Raw genomic sequence first — 21,188 nt, 5'->3', positions numbered from 1 at the left:
TGGTGGGGGGGGGTGGTGGGTTGGAGTGCTGGAAGTAGCCATGGGGATAAAACCCAAAGACAGAAGACGTAACTGTAGAACCTTTCTAAAATTCTTCTGTTGTGTTTTCTCAGAGTTCTCAGGCACCATCCCAGTATCAGTTCAAAATTTCAACACCGAGGAGCAGGGGCCGGAACATTGATAATACTGAACAATCACTGCTGGCTCCTGAGGCGTTGATCACAGTGTTTGATTACTGGGAAACCTGCCAGGAGTTGGACTGAGAGTGAGACTTCTACCCTGAGGGAACAGATAATGTATTTATGCATGGACAATTTACACTATATACTATAGTGCAACTCGGGCTTTCTGCAAATTTGCGTTACCTTGTGGTGTAGATAGTAGACCTGGGTCAAACACGTATTTGTTTTGGATTCAAATACTTTTCTACACTTTACTGATCTTGTCTGGTGTACTGGAACCGATGAAATACTTGCATAAAAATTGCAAACCCCACCTTCTGCCATATTGGCAGGCTCAGTTACACCAGGCAATATCAATAGAGCACAGAAAAGTATCTGAATCCAAAACAAATACGTATTTGATCCAGGTCTGGTAGTTAGGTATACTGGCTCAGTCCAGTCTTCTCCCAGCTTGCTTTTTTTAAATATGTTCCGCTGTATGAACATGCAAACAGGAAGTAGAAATGTTTATTGTGTGGTGGAGGAACTGGAAATAGGGCTCTTTTCATTGGAAACTGTGGCACACGTCTCCCAGAAAAAACTTAAGTATACGTAATGGCATCACCAGGTTGTTCAGTCCATCCGAATTCAGCATTTACCCAGAGACTACTGAACATCCAGCTCTGCGTCAAGCCTGCACCTGAACGGCTGTGTTTAGGTTGTTTCTTATTAAATTAAATTAAATTAAATTAAATTAAATGCCCATGCAAGAAAAATTATGTGAACGGGCTGTTCCAAAGTCAAATGTTCAACCGCGTGTTCCACGTTTCTTAAGTTTCCGTGTGGAAAAACAGGACTTTACCTCACACCTTACTGCAAGGGCCGTTGGGTCATGTACAGTTGCTGAAATCAAACGAAAACGCAGAAACCGAATTTGAGAGTCCCAAAGTGGACATGGCACAAGGCAGGGCCGTCTGAATGTGTGCAGAGCGACAGAACAGCATACCTGTGGAAGGCTACGGGGTGCTGTGAAACGAAGGCCAAGCATCACTAGCATGGTGTCACACAGTAAGCTATCTTAGTCTCTCAGTAGGGGATAGGCACCTTCAGTAGAACTTTTCGTCCACCCCCCCGTCCCCCTCCAAACCCCCGCCCCCACCGCCTAACTGGTTTGGAGAGGGACCACGTGAGCCCCACAGTATGGGGGAGGTGTAGTTAATGAGATGGGCCTCCGCATTGTTCCCCTCAGAAAATGGTGCCAGTGTCCCAGAAGAGCGAGCGGAGAAGGGCGGTAAGGGCCCCATCTGTGTGGCCTGTGCCCGTCTCAGGCTTCAGTGCACAGGGCTGTCACACGGGGCACGGGAGCTCGCTCTCTCTCAGGTATGACTGCACGCCCCCCCCCCCCCCCGAGTTGATCTGGACGTCAGAGAGAGAGAGAGGGTGTGGGGGTGGGGGGGGGGGGGCGTGGTGGGGACTAGTGTGGCTAGCGTGCCTGTCCAGTTGGGCTCCTGGAGCCAGATTCCGTGCTGTAGCCGCTGTGTTTAGTTTCACTGGTGAATTAGCATCGTTCTGTTCGAACGCTTTAATTTTCATTCAGATTCCTGTCTGTGAGTGTGTACGTAGGCGTTTGTGTCGGCGTGTGTGCAATCTGTCTGTGATTTCACTTGCATTAAAATTTAGTCTGCATCGAGAGGTGATAGAAAGCTCAACCATCTCCATCTCTACCCCTGTGTGTAGTGATTCAGCTTCTCCATCTGTACCTCAGTGTGTAGTGATTCAGCTTCTCCATCTGTACCTCAGTGTGTAGTGATTCAGCTTCTCCATCTGTACCCGTGTGTAATGATTCAGCTTCTCCATCTGTACCTCAGTGTGTAATGATTCAGCGTCTACATCTGTACCTCAGTGTGTAGCGATACAGGTTCTCCATCTGTACCTCAGTGTGTAGTGATTCAGCTTCTCCATCTGTACCTCAGTGTGTAGTGATTCAGCTTCTCCATCTGTACCTCAGTGTGTAGTGATTCAGCTTCTCCATCTGTACCTCAGTGTGTAATGATTCAGCTTCTACATCTGTACCTCAGTGTGTAGTGATTCAGCTTCTCCATCTGTACCTCAGTGTGTAATGATTCAGCTTCTCCATCTGTACCCGTGTGGAATGATTCAGCTTCTCCATCTGTACCTCAGTGTGTAATGATTCAGCTTCTCCATCTGTACCTCAGTGTGTAATGATTCAGCGTCTACATCTGTCCCTCAGTGTGTAGTGATTCAGCTTCTCCATCTGTACCTCAGTGTGTAATGATTCAGCTTCTACATCTGTACCTCAGTGTGTAGCGATACAGGTTCTCCATCTGTACCTCAGTGTGTAGTGATTCAGCTTCTCCATCTGTACCTCAGTGTGTAGTGATTCAGCTTCTACATCTGTACCTCAGTGTGTAATGATTCAGCTTCTACATCTGTATCTCAGTGTGTAGTGATTCAGCTTCTCCATCTGTACCTCAGTGTGTAATGATTCAGCTTCCACATCTGTACCTCAGTGTGTAGTGATTCAGCTTCTCCATCTGTACCTCAGTGTGTAATGATTCAGCTTTTACATCTGTACCTCAGTGTGTAATGATTCAGCTTCCACATCTGTACCTCAGTGTGTAGTGATTCAGCTTCTCCATCTGTACCTCAGTGTGTAATGATTCAGCTTCTACATCTGTACCTCATTGTGTAGTGATTCAGCTTCTCCATCTGTACCTCAGTGTGTAGTGATTCAGCTTCTCCATCTGTACCTCAGTGTGTAGTGATTGAGCTTCTCCATCTGTACCTCAGTGTGTAGTGATTCAGCTTCTCCATCTGTATCTCAGTGTGTAGTGATTCAGGTGCTGTGTTTGAGGGCTGCTCTGACCCAGACGCTGAGAGAGGTTTTTGTGAAATTCCAGACAGTCTGGTGTGCTGAGTCACTCTGGTCCTGTGTCACCTTGACAGCATCGGCTGATCTGGGGGGGGGAGGGGGGGGATGAGGACGATGACGATGACTTTGCACTTTTATTTTTTGCCACCTCCCTCCTCCTCATGCTCAGGTTTTGACCTCTGGCTGCGTACCTGTAGTACAGCTGAATTTCATCTTTCCTCTCTCTTTTATTTAATTCTTTGGAGGGACCTTTCCACCTCTAACGTCTAGCTGAGTAATGTTAAAAATGGGGTGGCTGTCTGGTGATATGCAACATAATGGTGTCCATGGTTACACTGTGTGAAATATTGGAAAAAAAACACAACTTGGTTGTCTCCAACACAACTCAAAAGTGCCTTTAGGGTCCGATATAGCTGTCACACATTAATCGGTCTTCCTGAAGGGCTGATGTATCTTGAGAAATTTCTGAGATAAGATGTCCCATGATCAAATTTGGGTTTGGGTTCAGGTTAGCAAAATTAGGGTTAGGGTTAGCAGGATTACAGTTTGGGTTAAGGTTAGAGTTACCAGGATGTGGGTTAAGGTTAGAGTTAGCAGGATGAGGGTTAAGGTTAGATGGATTAGAGTTTGGGTTAAGGTTAGAGTTAGCAGGATGAGGGTTAGGGTTAGCAGGATTAAAGTTTGAGTTAAGGTTAGAGTTAGCAGGATAAGGGTTAGGGTTAGCAGCATTAGAGTTTGGGTTAAGGTTAGAGTTAGCAGGATGAGGGTTAGTGTTAGCAGGAGTAAACTCACAGTGGAAGACCAGCAGGAGGGAAAGAAAGGGGCATACATTTAGGGAATACAGGATGGAATTATTATTTTGCAGCCAGCAGGACTGGGCCCTGTTCCGTTTTCAATTCAGTCAACAACATGAATTCAGATTAGAGGCATTTTTCAATTCATGAACTGAAGTTCAGTTTTTGAATTGTCTGAATTTAAGATGGAATTGACCCCCCCCTTTCAAATCCTAGGCCCTGCTAATAGAGAAAAGTACTTTCTTTTTCCCCTGCTATGTACATAAGATTATTTCTCTCTGACTTGTGTTTGCTGTCATTATTGTCGTGTTGTTTTTGCTCAGGAAAATTCTGAGTCTCCTAGTTGTCCTCAGCTGTTGTTCTGTCCTGATGGTACCTCAATGCGCAAGAAGCAATCACAGCCCACATGAAGATCGCACCATAGGACCTGACTGCTACCAAAATATTTGATTTGCGGTAGTTGGTGACGTCAGCTGTGCACTGCCACCTTATCCCTGTCGTTGGGTTTTGTATTAGGGTCAAGACAGTATGCTTCGCAGTCTCCAGATGTTCCTTTGAACCATTTAAGGTGTGACGTCACAAATATGTGATTAGAATATTCTTAACTGAACATTCTAATGCTGATGTAACAATCGTTGCTGGTAACTGAAAGCTATGACGTTCTAGAACACTGACTTGGAGTTTTGGAGAGAACAAGACCAGGTCAAAACCTAGTATATGGCTGGACCTAACACACTTCATCTGGCCGACCATTGGTGTAACATCATAACTCGGCCGACCAATGGTGTAGCTTCGTCACTCACTCGGTCACTCAGTCACTCAGTCACAGACATTCGCGTTTATAGGGCTGGCCCCGCTGTTGCGGTCCAGGCGACAAAAACAAAACAAAAAAACATTCCAGAAAACCTACACTTCAAAGGGATTACTGAACATTGCTCAAGGGCACAACTGATTTCTCCCCATCTTACGGTCGTAACAGTTAGCTTTAACCGCCACAACAGACTGGTCTTTGCCATCCACATTTACCAGAGCTTTTTAGGGCCATTGAGCTTCTCTAAAGTCTCTTCTGTGGGTCTCTTACTCTGTGCAGTCGCAGCTGTGCTCAACAGCAGCTCATTCAGCGCAGTTTCGCCTGTGCTCTCAGAAATATTTGCAGCTTCCATTCCTGTCCTGTTGAAAATTGACCGCCCTGTTAGGACTGATCGGTCCTTTAATGAAACCAGCTGTCCTGCAGACCAAGCATCTTTCCCAGTGTCTATTTAGACTCTCTGCCACTTGTGAAAATGACAACGAACAAAAAACGGGAAAAACGATCCTTTTCAAGTGCCTTTTGTGAACACGATTGGCTCTTTATCCAGGTTTTTTAAATTATTATTAGCTTGGCCTTTTATATGTTTAAATACCTCAGGAATCATTGAAGAATGTGTGGCCTTTGAGCCGAACTACCAGCAGAACCCTTTGTTGAGGCTGGGTACTCTGCAAACGACGCTAAGCAGAGAAACAAAACCCTTAAAACTGGATTTAATCGGACACCGCGCGGAGGTGAAGCAGATCACCCGAGTTTACCTGTGAGGGGGATTATTCGTTCCTCCTCTTTAAGACCTCCTCGGGTTTCGGTCATTGTGTCGCCTCCTTTTTTTTTTTTTGATCCTCCTCGGATTTCGGGGATTGTGTTCGGCGAGTTCTCGCTTCGCCCCCTGCGTTTGAAGTTATTCTGCCGCGTTTTCGGGATGCTGGGGCAGGGGTGAGCCGGGCGGACTGAACGATGATGTAACGCGAGGAGCAGCGTTTTCCCAGCGGGCAGCGGTGGGGCGGCAGGCCGCGGGACCGCCGGGCAGCGGTGGGGCGGGGCACGGACCGGCCGTGACCTGCTGCATGCTGGGACGGTTGCCGGGAGGTTAATGGGCCTTTAATCACTTCCCTCGCCTCGCGAATGAGTCTCCCGCCTCAGGGGCTGCCCCGGTGTGCTGCTGTGCAGGGGGGCTGTGAGGGTCCCTGGGCCCTCTCTGTCAGACTCACACACACACACACACACACACACAGACATGTGCATGTACACACACACACACACACGCACAGACATGTGCATGTACACACACACAGACACCCACATACACACAGACATGCGCATGTACACACACACACACACACACACAGACATGTGCATGTACACACACATGCAGACACACACACACACACACACAGAGTCCCTGTGCTCTCTCTGTCAGCCTTACACACATGCACACACACACACACACTCACACACACTCACATGCTCACACACACGTGTTGTTTTGCTCTGGACGTGAGGTTTTGTGTTTCAGTGCGAGCGATTCTGTCCTTACTCCAGCAGAGACGAGCAAGCCCAGCTGTGCATATTCATTATCGTTCGAGATCCGGTTGCTTTTTAAAAAAATACGAGTTCGTTTTTATTTGTATAGCGGTTTTGGGAAATGGCCGTGCCGCGAAGACCCTTCATAAAAAAACAAAAAACTGGCTGACCGGTCCTGAACTCCCCAAAAAATCAACTGTGGTTGGAAAAAAAGGAAAAAACAAAACTCCTCGATGAGAACAAACTTTATGGGATTATAATAACTTTCAACTGTCCACCGGTTGCAAAACCTCAAGTCTCAGCACAAACTCAGGAACTCGAGAACACTGCTCGCAGTGGCTTTGCTAACCTGGCGTGTAATTACCCGGCGATTTACAGCCAGAAGCTGTGACCGCACATCGACGTCAAGGAGCTGTTACTTATCACCCATTAACACTAATGACCCATATTTACGATTATATTGATCATCGTTTAACATGAATAAAGGGGCGGAGCTGGCTGGCCTGTTGGTGTTTTAATGTGGCTCGCTTGCTCTGGGACCTCAAGTGCCTTGCCCCGGTTTGCTCTGTTTGCTGTTCCTTAACAAAAAAAATATTAATAATAAATTCTAGGAAATACGTCAGTGACCTTGCTATAGTGCAAGGCTGGCAGTCCTCGTGTTAAAAAATTGAAAGTGCCGCAAGAATGTACTTAGGACAAAGAGTTCATCTGTGTCCAGGGGAGGTGGGGGGGGGCGGTGTCCAGGCTTCTTGTCACTTCTTGTCCGGGGGGGGGGGGGGGGTCTTTGTCCGAGCCTGAAAAGTGTACGAAAGTTATATGGCCAGATTTGTCCGCCTTATCAGACTGCTGTCGCCGCAGTAGCGGTCTTATCTGGTCGATATCGGGCGGCACGCGGGTCGGGGCCTTGCAGGAGTGAGGACGCATTCGCGTATCGACACCTCCCGTCTGTGGCTCTGTTCAGTACAGCACTGAAAACTGACAGGGGACCCCCCCCCACTGAAAACTGACAGGGGACCCCCCCCCCTACCCCCCCCACTGAAAACTGACAGGGGACCCCCCCTACCCCCCCCTCCCCTTACCCACCCTGCTTTTCAGACCTCTTCAACTCATCTCATTACATTACATTACATTACATTACAGGCATTTAGCAGACGCTCTTATCCAGAGCGACGTACAACAAGTGCATCAGTTCAAGGTGCAGAGGTGCAAAAGAAACACACTAGAGTTGAGTAAAGATCGTAGTGCCAGAAGTGACCACATAGATCAGGACTCCAACCCTGTAGGGTAACCTGTTCAGCAAACAAACAAACAATCCTGCCTAGTACAAACTAGCACTGGAATCACATTTGCCTAATCAGAATCAGACAAAAACAATCCTGCCAAATAAAAACTAATGTGACCGTATTAGCCTAACTAGGTACATCTCCCAAACCAAAAGCTTTCCCATTCATTTTGAGCAGCTGCAGCTGCCGCGCTCAGCTTCCAAACTGGAGCTGTGAAGTTCTCGGGAATTTTGGGGGGGGGGGGGGTTTCCATGGGTTTCCAGTTGCCGCGCCAACTGAGTGTCCCTAACCAAGCTTGCGAATTGCTTTCCAAGGGCTATTGTTTAAATATTCGTTGGCCCCTGACATATCAAATATGCAATTACAAGTATATACGATTATGTTCCAGTGCCTATCAGATAAGCGTGGTGATAATTGTGAGATAAATTAGATTAGTTTTTTCAGAGACACAAACGTAGACGTGTCACTCTTGGCTCTGAGCATCGCTCCGTCTTGTTTTACAATCTTATATGAGCTCGCCATTAAGATACAGCGATCAAGGCATGACTCCTATGCTGAAACTCATGCGAGTGCTTGTGTAGTCTGCGCGTACTTCATGTCATTAAATCCATGACATTTCATCCAGACTCATGGACATACATAGATGCCTCACCTGAAGCTTTCACTTACCTGTTGTGTCATTCCGAATGCAGTTCAGGTGAAATACGCTGGCTGTCTCTGTCGCCTCTCCAGTTGGACACGTGAGGGCACTGGCTGTGATTTAAGTTGTGAGTCCAGTTTGATGAAGAAAGTTCATGCTTTTCAGTCATTTTTATTTTAATAGTTTTTTTATTTTATTGTGAATGTGTCAGGCTACTGCGCAATTTTTGGCCAATCTTTTTTTTTTTTTAATAAGAAAGACTTCTTGTTTTTCCCCATTAGTCTTTTTCACATTATATGCCACTCTTGTGTATTACTGTGCATGTGATGATGCATGTGCCATAAAACAGAAAGAGCTCTTAAGTCTGTGTATCTTTGTGTTCTGTGTATCTTTACGTCCTGTGTATCTTTATATCCTGTGTATCTTTACGTCCTGTGTATCTTTACATTCCGTGTATCTTTACGTTCTGTGTTCTCTGTGATTCCAGGTTATGTGCTTGTAAGTCCGTGTATCTTTACGTCCTGTGTATCTTTACGTCCTGTGTATCTTTACATCCTGTGTATCTTTTACGTCCTGTGTATCTTTACATTCTGTGTATCTTTACGTCCTGTGTATCTTTTACGTCCTGTGTATCTTTACATTCCGTGTATCTTTACGTTCTGTGTATCTTTTACGTCCTGTGTATCTTTACATTCTATGTATCGTTACGTTCTGTGTTCTCTCTGGTTCCAGGTTATGCTGCCCAAAAGCTCCCCGTTGAGTCAGAGTGAGAAAGAGAAAGGCTAAAGCCAGACCCGCGTCAGCGCAGCAGGAGGAGCAGAACACAGCCTGCGGAGCCATGAGCCACGCCCAGGAGCCCAGCGACCTCAGCGCCGCCACGGCCTCTGTCGTCCACGCTGTGAGTGTGCGAGCCTTAACCTCACCTGTGCACCTCAACACACCTGTGCGACTGTTACCTGTGCACCTCAACACACCTGTGTCACTGTTACCTGTGCACCTCAACGCACCTGTGTCACTGTTACCTGTGCACCTCAACACACCTGTGCGACTGTTACCTGTGCACCTCAACGCACCTGTGTCACTGTTACCTGTGCACCTCAACGCACCTGTGTCACTGTTACCTGTGCACCTTAACGCACCTGTGTCACTGTTACCTGTGCACCTCAACGCACCTGTGTCACTGTTACCTGTGCACCTTAACGCACCTGTGTCACTGTTACCTGTGCACCTTAACGCACCTGTGTCACTGTTACCTGTGCACCTTAACGCACCTGTGTCACTGTTACCTGTGCACCTTTTCTCCTTCGTGCTTAGTGCTTGCAGAGGAGAACCTGCAGAACCTTCATATAGCCTACTCTGAGAGTAAAATAGACTACAGTGCGTTCAGTCTTTATTAAATTAGTCAGGATTCACTTTGACTGAATTATAAAATAGACTACATTGCGATCAGTCTTTATTAAATTAGTGAAAAGTTGCTTTGATTGAATCATAGACAGGATGCGCTGCAGTGTTTTCATAGGCTAGTCCTCTTCCTCTCCTCTCAGCCGTTCCACACTCTTATTTGATGTTGTGCTCGTGTCTTACCGTCGGAATCTTCACGCTATCCCCCGTCCTCGCGTTAAGGAAGGTCTGAAATGTAAGCGTTTGTGTCACTCACGCCAAAAAAAAAAAAACCTGGAGCCACCCAAGACGGACAGGGGTCAGTACGGCCAGCGTGATTCTCCAAACAGCTCAAGGACGCGAATACCACCGGCACTCCAGTGGAAAGGACGGGCTCTCTCCCTAATGAATACATTTGGGATTTATGAGTGCTCTTGTTCCCGTCCCTCTACCCACCGTTCTCATCCAAAGCTGCGTATAAATCAAACAGTCCACTCGGGTTTATGAAGGCAGCTGTTACGACAGAGATAGGCGGTGTTACGGACGAGGTTTGACGCATGGTCCAGAGGGCAGGTGACCCTCATCAGGCCGTACACTAATCCCCCCGTGTGCCTGGGGTTTGATCCCCTGCTGTGACACCTTCTGAGCTGTGATCCCCTACCCTAACTGCCACCCTCTCTGATTTCCACCCGTCTGAATCAAACAAGATACAAATCAAAGGTGGACTGTTCACCCTCCTTCACAAAGATGATAAATAATTCACGATGGATAATTTATTCTCTTATAGACATTGCAATCAAAAAAAAAGAAAATAAAGTAATGACATTGTGATGCAATACTGCTTATTGCACTCTGTCAAGAGCATCCACCAGCCAATGAAATTCACTTTTCCAAGGTCCTGAGCATGCTCTGGTAAATGGTAAATGGACTGCATTTATATAGCGCTTTTATCCAAAGCGCTTTAAAATTGATGCCTCATCATTTGCATTCACCAGAGCAGTTAGGGGTCAGGTATCTTGCTGAAGGACACTTGCCCAGGGCAGGGGATCGAACCGGCAACCGTCCGACTGCCAGACAAGCGCTCTTACCTCCTGAGCTATGTTGGCCCACTCTAAATCTGTAACCCATAGTATAGCAGTGAGCGTGGCATTGACCCACTTGGCCGAGTCTACGTTTATCGCATTAGCTACGTAACAAAGCGTTACTTCATGAAGTAAACTCAGCACTGTGGGTCACACGGTCCAAAGATTTTTGTGGGTCAGCACAGTGTAAGCATGTCGATCTTAATTTTTAATAACAATAACATTCTCATTGTGTGTATATATACTGCTGGATTATTTCTTGATTTAGTGATTATGACAGACCTATCTGTTGACATCCATTTGGCTGTTGCATGGTCATGGCTTCACAGTTGAAATTAGTAGTGGTAGTATTCATAACTAGTAGTATTTGAAAGCGAGTGATATTACAGATGCTGTAGGAAGGCTTGAGTGGTTGTCAGCTGTTGAGCCAGTGAGGAACTTATAATAAGATTGTGAGGAAAGCTCTCTCTATTTTTTTTTTTCTTAAGGATTTAAATGACTCCTCTTTAGTGCTGATGTCTGTGGAGTTACTTTTGTGGGTGAGCAAACAAGCACATTTAAGCTGAATAAAATAGCGTTGTGCTTCCAGGGAGACTGTGGTAACACGGGTGCACCGTCGCAGCTGTGGCTTCGCGCCCAGTTACGGATGCTGTCGAGCTTTTTCCAGCGGTGTGGCGGTCCGATTGGCCCGCCTTGCCGTCAGAGCCGGACCGCGCCGGCACGGGAGACTCGGCCCACGCCTCGCACGCAGCCAGGCCGCTGCGAAGCCTGTCGGGGAGATAACTACACAGCGTACGAGTAAACCAGCATTGGGCTCGTGAGTCACGTGTGCTTCGTTTTTTCTCCCATGTGTCTTTAACTGACGGTCTGATTAGATAGCAGCATATTGTGACAGTCCAGCGCTGTCGCTTTTGATTTGTTGTATTCTACTGTGTTTTAATGCGAGTATTTCGTGCTGTAGAAGCTAGTGTCAGCTGACCAGGAGTATAAGATGGAGCTGTTTGATTTACTTCTAGTACATTTGATGGTCTTTTTGCAGTAAGCTAGTGGCTTCCAGATAGCAGAGCGACTCGGGCTCGGATGCTGCGCCGCTCCGATGCCCCACTAGGTCCGGACCGCGAGCCAGATAGCGACTGCGGATCTGAGTGTGTGTGCTGTTTCAGTGCGTTCTTGTGCTCGTACGTGTGTATTTCCACGTGCGCGCACGAGTACACACCCACTGTGCGCGCAAGCCTCGGTAAATGAGTTAGTGTGTGTGTCACTGCACCAGGTCAGTCAGGTGAATCAGACGATGAGGCCTTTGAGTGTTTTCAGTGGGAGAGCACCCTAGTGCCCGCTGAGTGCACTGTTGGTGGTATAGCATGATGGTTGAGGAGCTGGCCTTGCAATGCAGATGTTGCGGGTTTGAATCCCAGGAGAGGGGCACTGCTGTTGTGCCTGTTGCAGCAAGGTTCTGTGGGACACTTCAGCCGTCTGGGGAGCCTGTGTAGGGATCACATGTGCCACCGTCATCGTCGTGGAGGTTATACCATGCTTACATCAACCTGTAGCTTGTGCTTTTTCAGCTGCCCCCCACATCTATGCAGCCTCTTTCTGTCTTTCTCTCTCTCTATATATATATCCCCCTGTCCCTCTCTCTCTCTCCCCCTCTCTCTATCCCCCTGTCCCTCTCCCCCTCTCCTTCCCCATCTCTCTGTCTCTCATTCTCTCTCTCTCTCTCTCTCTCTTTCTTACACACAGTCATTCGGCCACCGTCCCTCTGGGTGATTAGCTGAGACTTCCTGACCAATCAGCCGGGAGGCAACGCACATGAAACCCTCTCTAATTGGCTGAGAGGGGGTTCGCACGGCGGCCTGCTCCCTCCCTCCCCGTTTTGGCGGGTGATACGCGGCGGTACGGCGGCCGCGTTCCTCCAGGGACTCGCAAAAGCCAGATCGGACCGGCGCCGGGAGGCGGGGCTGGTGCTGGTGGCGTCGAGCGTAGGGAGGCGGGGCTGGTGCTGGTGGCGTCGAGCGTAGGGAGGCGGGCTCACAGCTCTGTGTAACAATGGGCTCTGGTAGCCTACCAATGAGGGCGTGTGGATGAGTCACCGGACCGACCGCCGCTGGTCACGGGTGTGTCTGTTTGGGGTAAAACTGTCCCCGTCCGTCTGCAGACAGCGGGGCATCCACCTCCAGGGGACGGGGACGGGGGGGGGCGGGGGGGGTGGCGTTGCTCAGAGTGTTTGAGAACTTCACAAAATGTCCCTTTAATCACATCTGAGACTGTCGGGTTCCCCCCCCCTCGTTTGTTCATCCGATTCTGAATCTGTTTCCCACAATGCACTGTTTCAGTGACTCAATAAAGCAGTTTGTTGGTTTTTCCTCCGAGCGGTAATCCCAAGAAAAACAGTGACCCGTACTTGGTCCTTTACCTTTTCATGGAATGAGGTAACCGCTGTTCTTGTGTAGCCTCTCCCAGGCTTCGGGGGGGGGAGCACAGGAAGCCCCACCCATAATTAATTGGGCGCGCCCTATATTACCTCAGCTCAGATCCTGGTGAAAGGTAACCTGCACCACGCACATAACTTCCTCAGCCAAATAAAACCACCGATTAATGTTTTCAATGAAAGTGTATATTAATTATTATTATTTTATTAATTTATTGATTTGTTAATTTTTTAAATGACAGTTATATGCAGGTAATTGTATAGCCTCATGAGCCAAACAAACTCACAGATAATATACTTCGTAGGGTGACTTACACAGGCTAAATTTTGGACTCTCAGATACTTTCTTGGAGTTCCTGTCATAGTAGCATCACCCAGAGTGCACTGCTATATCCTTTTACCTTTAGGGGCTGTGACATAGAGTGCCCGTGGTGATGTCAACACAGAGAAGGGGTTAATTTTTTACCGACAGAATCGTTTTTTTTTTTTGTTTAAATCTTTAAAATATTAGCCTTGAAGCTTGAGTCACGAGTCAGTCTGGAGTTTGCTTTCACTGTTAAATAATAATCTGAAGAAAAACATGTTTTTGACGTACAAGTTTCTCGCGCGTTCAAAGCACTGTCTATAAGTCATTAATTCAAGCTTACGAAATCTAGGGCTGCCATTAAAAGTGCTGATTTCAAAATTAGGCCAAGTTACAAGAAACAATAAATTGTCTTTTAGCCCACACAAATTAAACAACCTGTATTCCAAAGCAGTGCTACCCAATGTTTCCTAAATTATTTATTTAACTTGGCCCTGTGTTTTTTCATTTTACAATTTAAAGAGATCGTGGTCATTCAAGCTTTGTGTGTCACATGACACTGTCAAATAACAAAAAACATAAATACGTGCAAACTGAAAGGCTGAAAGAAACATAGGCATGGATTCACTCATTTGTCCTTTACCATGAATGACAAATAAATGAAAGTGTCATATTTTTAAATAGAAGTTTTTTAATGGGGTATTGTGTACACGACAGACCTACTACTTGATTGTATATCAGTAGAGGATCTATAGGGCTACCTAACATTAATTTAGAAATGTGGCGTTTGCAGGGTTGCTATGGCATCTTAGTTAAAAAGGAATTAACAGTAGAAACTCAGTCAATTTCAAACGTTAAAAAAATCAAAAACCTACAGTGAAGAAGTCCATAGCCTATGGCTGTGACTTTTCCTAAACAAATGTATTGAACATTGTGATATAATTTGAATATCAACATTGCATAAGGAAATGTAAGTTATGAACACTTACAAATAGCCTTGAACGGTGAAATTGACCATCATTCCCATACGACCTACAGTACACCGTTACCTAGCAGACCGAATCACAATGCAGATTTCCGTGCTTAATTTCGGTGCTGTCTGTACTTGCGTTATACACTGGCCCTGTCGACTCGTTTGCTAAAGTTGGCTAAAGTTAAACTCGGTCAAAGCGCCGAAAGCGAAACTAAAAGTGTGGGTGTGTTTTACCAAGAACGATTCGAACAATTGGATGTACCATTGCAAAAAAAGGAACGTTCTTTAATGTCATTGTTTGCTCATTCTTTCAAAGAAGTTAGACGACCCTTTAAGGTTTGAAGAAATATAAATGGGTTTCCCAGAAAGATTATACAGTTCCAAAAGCAATAGTTTACAAAATATTTTAGGCAATTATTAGTTAGCAAGTAAGCCAGTGTGATGACTCAGGGTTCGGATTAGATAATAATAATTAGATAATAACAGATTTGCTGGAATCCCAGCTGTGATTTGAACCCAGGCTTCTCAGTCATCTTATTCTCAGTAATCCAAATGCGTTACCAACTAGCTGTGAGGGCTGCAGTTTTTTTTTTTATTTATTTGAATATGTGTACTTCTATAAATGTCAAGTTTGCGCATGTATCTGATGGCTTTCTTGGCTGATATAACTAAATGTCCAATGGGTAGACGTATTCTTTGTGGGCCTGGAGCATTTGTGATTATGTAATCGGCAGGAAAAAGAAGAAGAAGGAAAAAAAACACAAAAAAAGTTTTGGGCTTTATTGTGTGGACGAAGTTTTGTGAATTGTGAATTGTGTCTGTTGACAAGCCGTAACTTGGCGGGACGGCATACCCGCCGTCCCCGATGGCTTAACCTGGCTCACCTGCACTCACCTGTGCCAATGAAAGGAAAGGCCCCCGAAATCCCAGTCCGGGCCTTAGCTACGCAGGCATGCGGCTTCCTATTTGGCAAAGCTCGCGGGGAATATATGGCTTCAGCTCCCGTTTTACGGCATAATGGCTTTTAGTTCAGTGCCCCAGATAGACGGGCGCTCCTGGCAACCAATAATCAATTTCTAGATAAGTGTGTTTATGGCTTCTCTTTAGCTGTTGCCGGGCCTGTTTTCCAGATAAACTGCTGTTTTTTTTTTAGGAGTTAATCATTACCCCCCTTCCCCGGAGTGAGAGTGCGCAGACAAGGGGGGTGCATGCCTGCATGGTTCTGTGGGCGTGCGTGCATGGGACTCTCAGGCGGCAAGTCTGCGGAGATATTTAGAAACGCTGCCGTGTTGAACTGTGTCCACTTCCTGCCTCGAGAGGGGGACCGCTTCGGTCACATGACGAGGGACTAGAAAAAGGGATACGCGACGGCAAGTTTCCCGAACTTTGACAGGACTTGGGGGAAGAGGGGGGGGGCTGAAAAAAAAACAGCTTAGACTGCCATTTTAGCCTCTTTTTTTTAAAGCCGCTTTCTAACAAACGACTCTGCCTGCCTGCTTCCTTCTCGGAACTGTGAGGCTGGCTGAGCAGCCATGGATTTCCTGTACAGTTTAAAGGTGAGTATGTGTGGTGTACATGGACAGCACAATGCTGGGGAGCTCAGCACCGAGCCGGGTATTCTGGGTATCTGAGAGTAGTAACACGTGGGATTCTGTGCTCCTCTTACACACGTTTGCTCAAACTTTGAACTTTGTTGTTGTTCAGCAAAAAGCAGTAGTAAGCCCACTGTATAATACTTCTGTACTCAGCACATTTTCTGGGCTTCTCTTTCACTTTGTAAACTTGGAGCACTTTCTAGAGGAATACTGACTTCCGCCATATGTTAAAGTCAATGTATGTCAATATTTGTTGATGTCCCAGAAGATTCCTTAAAATTAATTTGGTTCATCGGCACTGCTGATGTGTGGTTGAGATCACCTTGACGCAACAGGTTACAGTGGTTGGGGTTTTCTATTTACTAATGATGCATAACTCTATTATAGGGGCTACGTAGACATCTGAATAATGAGGAATGATCTACTATAACTTCCTGATGGGTTGATACTCTTCTCTTGTCTGGGCTTTGAAACTTTGAAACTGTGTCTTCTCTCTCAGCCAGTCCGCTCTGAGCTGTTATCTCAGCTGCGTTTTTTTAAAATGAGAGATTCACAGCAGCGTCTTCGCTGGCCGATTTGTTTAACCTTGAGGGACGAGACTGAAAGCTGCCAGCATGCTCCTTTAAACTGGAGAAAAGCCATTTATTTCTGTTTATTTATTTTATGCATTGTGTTTATTTGACGGGGATTATGCACCATAAACAGCATCTTCCACAGATGCGTAGTCTATACGTCAAAGTGCCAGAGTTTGACGAGCCAAAAAGCTAGTTTTCTTCTCCAATCCCTGAGCAGGTTGTTTATGTCAAGTGGCGATTCGCTAGCCTCTCAGCTAACAGAAAACTTTCTCACCACGTCGCTGCCAAGTAGCGGCAATGTTGTAACGTTGAAGAAACATTCCAGTGACCCTGTGAGAACGTTTTTGTGTTGAGAGAGCTGAGAGCTGTCTCTGGGTAGGCAATGGCTGTGCTCCTGTTGCTAATATCAAGAGGTCCACAGCTCCTGTCTATTCACATTGGGCCTCATTCCAGAAACGTGCACGATCGCATTTGATCGTAAGCTGTGCGTAAGAACGTTCCCAAGAACATTTTTTGCGTTCACCATTTTTTTTTCTTATCTGTATTTGTTCGTGGCTGTTTCCTTATGCTAATCACGTGAACTGTATTGCGCAATAAAATTTACTGTCCGTATTGGTCATCTCCCCTACTTATGCACAAAAACAAAGGTCTGCACGTGTGTCACGAATCCCATATTGGTTTTGTCGTTGGAACATTCTTAAGAACAAAAGTAAGAATAATAATTTTATTGCGAATGAGGCCCATTGTGTTCAAGTTAGCGGGATCAGGCACTTCAGCTGCTTCCGTTGTCGCTTCCAGGAGTGTTGAGATGACTTGATTCCTGACTGTATGAAATGTAAACAAAGCTAAAGACCCCACCCCATTGACCACAGACCCATTTTGAATCAGTCTTTAGGGACTATGCTATGGAGTCAATTTGTGGGGTTCATTCTTGGAGTTAATTCTTGGAGTTGATGTGTTGGAGTTGGTCTTTTGAAGGGATTGTGCTCTTCATGGAGTTTTTAATATCATTTCAGTTTTGGATTTGTCCATACAGTTTTGTGTGTGATGAAGGATATGACCTGCTGGGTTTACAATGGCTGCTGTCAAGACATTATTCGGGTTGTACACATGTACCATATATAGCCTGATTATTAAAAAAAATTTTTTTTTAATTATATTGTTTTTGGTTGGAACTATTTCCTATGGTACAGCAACCTGAGACTGTGCTGTACGAGGAAATGAGTACCAGCGCAATATAAAAACTTCTGTTTACATTTATAATTGTGAATTAACACTACAGTGAATGTGTTAGTATGTTCATATGCAGTCTCTGGAAGCATAACATTAACCCCCTAGCAGCCAACGCAATGTGGAAATTTAACATCCTGCATGTTCTCCTGGCTACAGTAACATGGAGTCTGGATCCTGTGCTTACTGTAGATGTGGTGTCTCTGGTAGCCGAAGCCTCTGCCTAACACGGTTCTGTCTGAAAAACAATTTCCCCCTGTCAGTCTCAGGAATGTCAGGGATTAAAAGGCAGAGTTGTAATATAACCGCGCTTGCCTCTGGGCAGGGTGCTGTGGGATCTGTGTCAACTCTCGGCGTCTCCAGCTCTCTCTCTGTCTGTACCGATGATCATCATGAGGGCTCCACTCACGTTGTGCGTTGGGCTAGGACTGCGCCACAATACACTGTGATCGATTGATCTTTGAAAACTACGTAATCTCTCCCGTGAAGGTTTCGTATAGACCTGGACGTGGCGCAGTGTATATGTGTTATGCCCTGATTGTGTTGCGCGCCTGTGGACTGGAGGCTGTTAAATAGCAGGTTAAATAGCCATTGTTTCTGTGCTTTGCCAGACTGTCACCTCAAGCACTTCCAAAGTAATCCACGCATATAAACATACGCATTACCTGATAATTCTTTAAGCCTTCAAAGCAGAATGGGTGATCGATTGACTGATGTATTGCTCGATTGACCGATTTTATTTTCGTTTTCAAGCATTTTCTCACCAATAGCACACCATAAGTCACAAGCCATTTAGCTTAAAAATCTGACGTCTTTCCGAAACCTGTTACTCTCTTATTTCCATTAATTTCCTTAGCTGGGATATTGAATGGGGGGTTCTTATCTTCCTCCCACTTCGCTGAGTCAGTTTCCTGCCGAATGCGGACCTTAGACTTTCACTTCCTGTTTGTGTGCGCTGGATACGCGGGGATTTGCATGGCGGACGGTAGAGGGGTAACACCGGCGGCCCGGTCTGTTCGGCAGTCGCGGCGACCTCCAGGAAAGGCTGTAGGTGTTCTTCCTGTGAGACTTCCTGTTCTCCGGACTTCGTTCTCTGGCCCTCGGCCGAGTATCTGAGTGTCCAGGTGCTGCTCTTTGGCTCCCGGTTCTATTGTGTGAACTGAACGTTTATAAACACTCACCAAAAAACCCAATTAATCAGACGCTGCCGGAAAAGGAAGCTTGTCCTATTAAATGTGCCCATGGGGGGGGGGTCAGGAGGCACTTCTGTGATGTGCCAGCGTGTTCATTTCCCCACTGGCATCCTAAAATAATTCTGTGTCAGTGATGGGTGCTGGTCTTGGGACGTCCTGGAGTAACGCCTCGACTGCGGACTGGGTGGGTAAATATTTGGTAAGTATCTGCAGCTGTGCCCAAAGTCGGAGGTTTTTTGAGTGGGATCCGATGATGTAGATTCAGTGTGAAGCCTGCACCTGCTCTTGGAGTTTGCTGGGAGCACAAAGCCAGTCTGTTGGCGAGCTCCGTTCAGTGTTGAATACTTTGCTGGACGCACTGCGGAAGACCACACAGGAGTTTATTTGTGCTTTTGGGTGAGGTCTTGACAACGTTATGAAATTCGCCTGCTGAGTTCAGCAGTGTTCTGTGTGGAAGCTGACCTCAGCAGCTTCCCGTCTGTGTGTGAAAGAGCGAGAGAGAGAGAAAGAGAGAGAGGAGTGGAGTGTAGGGTCATGTGCTGGGGATAATTTGGGCCAGGTGTGAAGCCTGAACTTTGCCATTCCTGGTGTTTTTCGGTGGTCAGCAAAAGAATAAAAAGTTCCTTGTTTTCGTATCACAGCGGTTGTTCCCAACCCTGTTCCTGGAGATCTGCCGGCCTGTAGGTTGTTCTCACTCCAGCCCTAACAAAGCACATCTCATTCGACAGCCAGAGATCGCGTTGAGCCGATAATTAGTAGAATCAGGTGTGCTTTGTTAGGGCTGGAAATGGAAAACGTCAGATCTCCAGGAACAGGTTTGGGCAGCACAGTTGCGCCAGGTTCCCTGCTTGTCTTCGGTCATACTGTATTTGATCTGCATGTGTGACTTCTGCATCTCGGTGGTGTAACACAAAGTCACTGCGGGCCTCAGCCAAATCGGGTAAACTGGGCCCTTAACCGCCCCCTCTTTCAGCCCCGCTGCTGAACTCTGCTTCGATTTGGACTGTCTGATATTAGGGATCAATAGTGTGAAACGTGACATTATAGGGCGGCAGTGTAGTATAATGGGAAAGGACCCTGGTCTTGAAACCTAAAGATCACCGGTTCGATTCCTGGGCAAGGACGCTGGATAAGAGCGTCTGCTAAATGCCAATTTAATGTCATTGGAGTCTCTGAGCAAGACACGGCAGCAGTCCGCGTGACCTGTGCCGTGTGCTCCTGGCAGGGTCTAATTCAGTTGTTTCTTCAGGTCCCCTGCGGTCTGAAGATGTGATTTTTATTAGCGCTGTGTCGTGTAAACATGCTGTGGGAATGCGGCTGTGGGGGGGGGGGTGCGGGAAACTACACTTGGTAACACATTTATTAATTCAGCTGACTTTTTTAAAAATCCAGCACAGTTTCATATTCAGAACAGTTAGCCATCCAGGGCGGTTAAATATTTAGAGCAGTTAAATATCTGGGGGAGTTAAATAATCGGAGGAGTTAACTGAGTGCACACAGAAGGGACAGGTAAAGATCATTCTGTGCAAGTAAAGAGCATTCTGTGCAGGTAAAGATCATTCTGTGCAGGTAAAGATCATTCTGTGTAGGTAAAGATCATTCTGTGCGCTTAAAGATCATTCTGTGTAGTTAAAGATCTTTCTGTGCTGGTAAAGATCATTCTGAGCAGGTAAAGATCATTATGTGCTGGTAAAGATCATTCTGAGCAGGTAAAGATATTTCTGTGCTGGTAAAGATCATTTTGAGCAGGTAAAGAGCATTCTGTACAGGTAAAGATCTTTCTGTGCTGGTAAAGATCATTCTGTGCAGGTAAAGATCATTCTGTGCTGGTAAAGATCATTCTGTGCTGGTAAAGATCATTCTGAGCAGGTAAAGATCATTCTGTGCTGGTAAAGATCATTCTGTGCAGGTAAAGAGCACGCCGTGCTGGGAGTGAGATTCCACAGTTTCCGTGGAAACCCTGCTGGCGGGACACGCGCGCGGTATGTAGGCTTTATTGCCGGACTTGAGTCCTCTGGCCCCTCCCCCAGCCTTGACTGGTGGGCGGAGCCTGGATTCTTGGTGCCAGGCCTGGTGCTGATTCGGGGCAGGGAGGGGAAGGGAGTGGGGGATGATGGGAAATATGCACACTGTTCGAGGGAGTAGTGGAGATGAGTGGGGAGCCCATGGGAGTGCCCATTGGGGGCATGGGAGGGAGGAAGGGAGGGAGTGATGTCACACAAAGAAGTGAGAGCACTGGTTTTGGTGAAAGAAATGGAACTGACCTTCATCAATAGAAGGAGAATCGGATCTCTCAAAAAAACACACACAGAAGACAGGCGAGGC

At 46.4% G+C, this 21,188-nt stretch overlaps 1 protein-coding gene across 5 annotated transcripts in view; it reads left to right on the top strand.

Moving 5' to 3' along the window:
• The window catches only part of LOC135260731 (anion exchange protein 2-like), a 93,912-nt gene that overhangs the window by 38,544 nt on the left and 34,180 nt on the right, over positions 1-21,188 (top strand). For 4 of the 5 annotated variants that reach the window (XM_064346208.1, XM_064346205.1, XM_064346210.1 and 1 more), the window contains exon 2: positions 8,836-9,001. In XM_064346208.1, the coding sequence (XP_064202278.1) occupies positions 8,942-9,001 (60 nt within the window). In that variant the 5' untranslated portion in view covers positions 8,836-8,941. Of the gene's footprint in view, positions 1-8,835; positions 9,002-15,685; positions 15,827-21,188 lie in introns of those variants that run through there. The other variant, XM_064346209.1, reaches the window with a different exon arrangement.

The sequence above is a fragment of the Anguilla rostrata genome, chromosome 8 (assembly GCF_018555375.3).
Source record: "Anguilla rostrata isolate EN2019 chromosome 8, ASM1855537v3, whole genome shotgun sequence".
NCBI lineage: Eukaryota > Metazoa > Chordata > Actinopteri > Anguilliformes > Anguillidae > Anguilla > Anguilla rostrata.
The sequence above is the reverse complement of the archived record's forward strand: the minus strand, read 5'-3'. Positions and strand labels throughout refer to the sequence as shown.